The 4,066-nt window shown below is 36.4% G+C and overlaps 1 protein-coding gene across 1 annotated transcript; it reads right to left on the bottom strand.

Annotated features, from left to right (window-relative positions):
- Positions 1 to 392: 392 nt before the first annotated feature.
- On the bottom strand, positions 393 to 956 carry LOC140824205 (uncharacterized). Its single transcript, XM_073185802.1, has 2 exons — positions 849 to 956; positions 393 to 719 (listed from the first exon to the last, which is right to left on the bottom strand). The coding sequence occupies exons 1-2, from the start codon at positions 954 to 956 to the stop codon at positions 393 to 395; spliced, it is 435 nt and encodes a 144-aa protein (XP_073041903.1).
- Positions 957 to 4,066: the final 3,110 nt, after the last annotated feature.

Here is a 4,066-nt window from a genome sequence, read left to right on the forward strand (position 1 = left end):
TTCTTGAATTTCCGGTTAGGGCTTTGGTAAGCTCGGTGATTCTTCTTAATGAATATGGAGAATTTCTTCACAAAAAGAGACATAGAATCAATGTTGATCTTTTCAGCAGTCTTTTCAGAAGTTCTCTCAATAGTGGTAGTAGGCAATACTTGTGGAACAACTGCAGCAGCAGCAGCAGTAGTACCAGCAGCAAGAGCATTGGTTGGTAGATTTGTGGAGGGCTCCTCTCCGCTTCTCACTTCCAGTTCGAACTCATAGGCTTTTAAATCTACAAACAAGTCATGTAGCTCCAACTTGTTTTTGTGTTTAGAGACTCTCATAGCCATTGTTTTAACGTTCCATTCCCTGGGTAAAGCTCTCATCACTTTGAGTGGTGTTTCCCTGTTGCCACACTATTTCCCAAGAGCTTCTAGTTCATTAACCAGGCTCCTGAAAAGTTCGTCAAACTCGTTTAGAGTTTCTCTAGCTTTCATTTTGAGATTCTCGAATTTCTGCATTGCTACACATAGTTTATTCTCCTTCGTCTGCTCATTTCCTTCACAAATTTGGATGAGTTTTTCCCAAATATCTTTAGCAGTGGAACACATCTTGATCTTGATAAAGGTATTTTTGTTGAGGGTTTTGTAAAAAATGTCCTTCGCAACATTGTCAAGATTGGATTTCTTCTTATCTTCGCCAGTCCATTCTCTTCTTTGCTTCTCAACCATTTGGGGTGCTCCCTCAGTAACAACAATAGCATTGTTAGATTTTTAGTGCAATGAAAATCCTCGGGGTTCATCCTCCTAAAATGCTCATAAGCAGCCTTCGTTCTAACCCTGACACCATTACCTACGTGTTGCTCTACGTGCCATACCGGCTAGTGCACGGGCACTAGCATCTTGATTAGGTGGAGGCTGTGGAAACTCCTCCTCATGTCTATCCTCATCATTTCTACGTAAAATCCTTCTAGGAGGCATCTGTGTATATGTCGTCCAAACCACGTAACTAACTCATTTAAAATTTTTCATGCAACTAACATTTATATCATGTATCATCTAAGCATTTAAAGGAATTTTAGCATATAAAATATAAAGCAATAAAAATTCACATATTTGAGGCGTGACATCTTGAGCTTCTCGGAGTGACATTACATAACCTTTAGGGGATTCTTGGCTCTGATACCAACTGAAACGCCCACTACCTTTTTTTTCTTTATAAATCATAACTCGAAAATTACGAAAAAAGTAACTTAACATTTTCATATATCATAATAACTTAACAATTGAATTCTCAAGTGCCCAAAACCTCTAAATCGTCAACTATAAAAAAATCCTACATCGACCTTTTAAAAATATCAACAAACAATAAAATAAAGCACAAAATTCCTAATAAACTCATTAACCGTAATCCTTTAAATATTTTATCTAACAAGCTAGTGCGGAAAATAAATGTCCCTCGGGAGTGTAGTGCTCGACTCGATCCACTCAAGCGTCAGCGCCTCCATCAATATAATCATCACCTATAACATTCAAACATAGCGAGTCTAATGACTCAGCACGTTCCAAACATGAATAACAAGTAATAAATATACAAGCAGATGCATAAAAATCATAGTTTTATTTAAAATAATTTTAAAAATTAATAAATTATAAATCTTAAAATCATTTATTCGTAATTCTTTCAATCCTTTATCATTTTGGGTGAAGTTTGATATTTGAAAGTGACTAGCTTTTATCCTCTGATCGACAAATCTGCCTTTAGCTCGACATGGCCAATGGGGGCATGAACTAGGATCCGCCGTGGAAATACGACGGGCTCCCTCTAGGGACTTTTCCCTCACGAAATCCCCACAAAATTGTAAGTTTCCCGTTCTTTCTTATAACGGATCCCCCACATATCCTCTTTGTCACAGTCAATTCACATCTCTCAAAATATATTTTCTTTTCGTTTTTAAATAATATAATATCGTATCCTTTGCATATTTGAAAAATAGCATTTCAATAAAAATCGTAAAATATCACGACTTTTCAAAAATAGCATTTTAACAGTAAAAATTACACAACTTTAACATAAATCATAAAATCTCATATTTTCATTTTAGACATCATAAATATCATTTAACATGCATTATGATCCTTTGGGCTGCCAAGCTTTTACGTATTACCCAATTTGTATCAGATCTAGTTGTTCTAAGAAGAATATTTGAAAACTGATATTTTAAAATATGTTTCAAAATGTTATTTAAAATGGCATTCAAAATCCTCTTAAAAATTTTACATGAGTTTGTCATGGGAAGAGATAAGATTTTTTGATCTGCAACTAACATCGTAGCCACTTCTCTCGATTCCTTAATTTTGTTGTTTTAGCAGCTTGCAGGTTTTGAGTCCAAACTGACAGCAGAACAGCTAAACTGATAAGCGGATAAGATTTCAGTTGCCAGTCTACCAGCTCAACTGATTAACAGACGAAACCCAACTACCAACTGAAATGTTGAATGAATTTGGAGCTTAATCATTAGCAGTGTACTGCCGCTTCATTGCTATATCAGATAAAAATAGATGATCAATGTAGTTCAGCATCAGTTGAGTCTAGTTTACATCAGCTAGACCAGTTAGCCAGCACAAAGATAAAGTTCAAGGAAATTAGCTATTCTTCTTCCAAAGAAATTCGAGATCGATGCAGCATTTCAAAGCATTCAAGGCAATCAGTCATTGGTATATCCAGTCCTATTATGTATAAACTGACTGTTATTTGATGTTGCTTAAAATTTTCTATTGTAGTAGCAATTTCCCACATACATATTGGTGTGCTTAAATGTATGATACAAGGGATGCGTATTTGATTAAATAAACATCATGCTTATCTAGTTAGTTTCTATGGAACTGAACTGATATCTTCATATTTGTTGCCTAAACTGCTTGAATGTTAAAAGATGCTAAAACTTCTTAACACGCGTAAATGATTATATTTTTAAGGGAAATTTTTATTTCAATTCTTGAGGGGGATTTCTTAATTGTTTTTAATCGCTTATCCCTCAAGACTTGAAAATTTCTTTTTGCTTAGATGCTTTAAAATATTTTTTATTCTCACAAAAGGGGAGAATTATCTTTTGTTTAAAGTTTTTACTTTTAAAATCGCTTTATTTTAACAATTTTTGTGATCATCCAAAAGCGAGAGATTGTTAGAACATTTCATGTTCGCAATATTTATTTTGATACTAACAAAACTTGTTGTTTTGTTTCTAATTAATTTACCTAAGTGCACAGAAAGCTGAAACTGTTCAGGCTTCAAACTTAACAGTTACTAAGCCATAACTGAAGCTATCAAGAAACAAACTGAAAGTACCACATGCACTTGTAGGTTGCCCACATGCACTTGCCGTAATGATGGCGATCGCACTCCTTGCAAAGTGGTTTCTCAGCAGTCTTTGGGACGTTTTCTCTAGGTGGTTGTCCTTATGGTTTGTACTGTCCTGGTTGCTTCGGTGGTCCCGTGAATGGCTTCTTGTTCTGCTTACTTGATTGCTAGGCACGATTTCTCTTGCGATGCATTTCCCAGTCAATATCCTTCAGAGATTGCTTGGCTCAAAAAGCTTTAAAAGCAACAGTAGTACAGTCAATAGGACTAGTCAGCATCACGTCTCGATGGATCGTCGGCCTCAAACCATCCAAGAAATGTCGTAACTTCTCCATAGCATTATTAGCATTCGAGGGCATGAAATGATAGCCCCTCTCAAACCTCTACACAAACTCAGTAACAGTCAAGTCCCCTTGGCGGAGACTCATAAACTCTCTCTTCAACCTCGAACAAATGTCGGTAGTGAAATATTTATCGTAGAATATGCTCTTGAAGTCCTCCCAAGTCAGTGTTTCTAGATTCACCCCTCGCTTTGCTCCCTCACACCATAAAGAAGCATCGCCTTTTAACAGATATATGGTACAACAAACTAAGTCAGCGTCCGCTAAATCCATAAACCTAAAGATCACCTCTAAAGATCTAATCCATCCCTCAGCCACGATCAGTAGTGCCAGAAAAATCCGCTGGATCCATCTTCCTAAATCGCTCATAGACAGCTTCCGGTCGGACC

The sequence above is a fragment of the Primulina eburnea genome, chromosome 2 (genome assembly GCF_022965805.1).
Source record: "Primulina eburnea isolate SZY01 chromosome 2, ASM2296580v1, whole genome shotgun sequence".
In the NCBI taxonomy this organism is placed as follows: domain Eukaryota; kingdom Viridiplantae; phylum Streptophyta; class Magnoliopsida; order Lamiales; family Gesneriaceae; genus Primulina; species Primulina eburnea.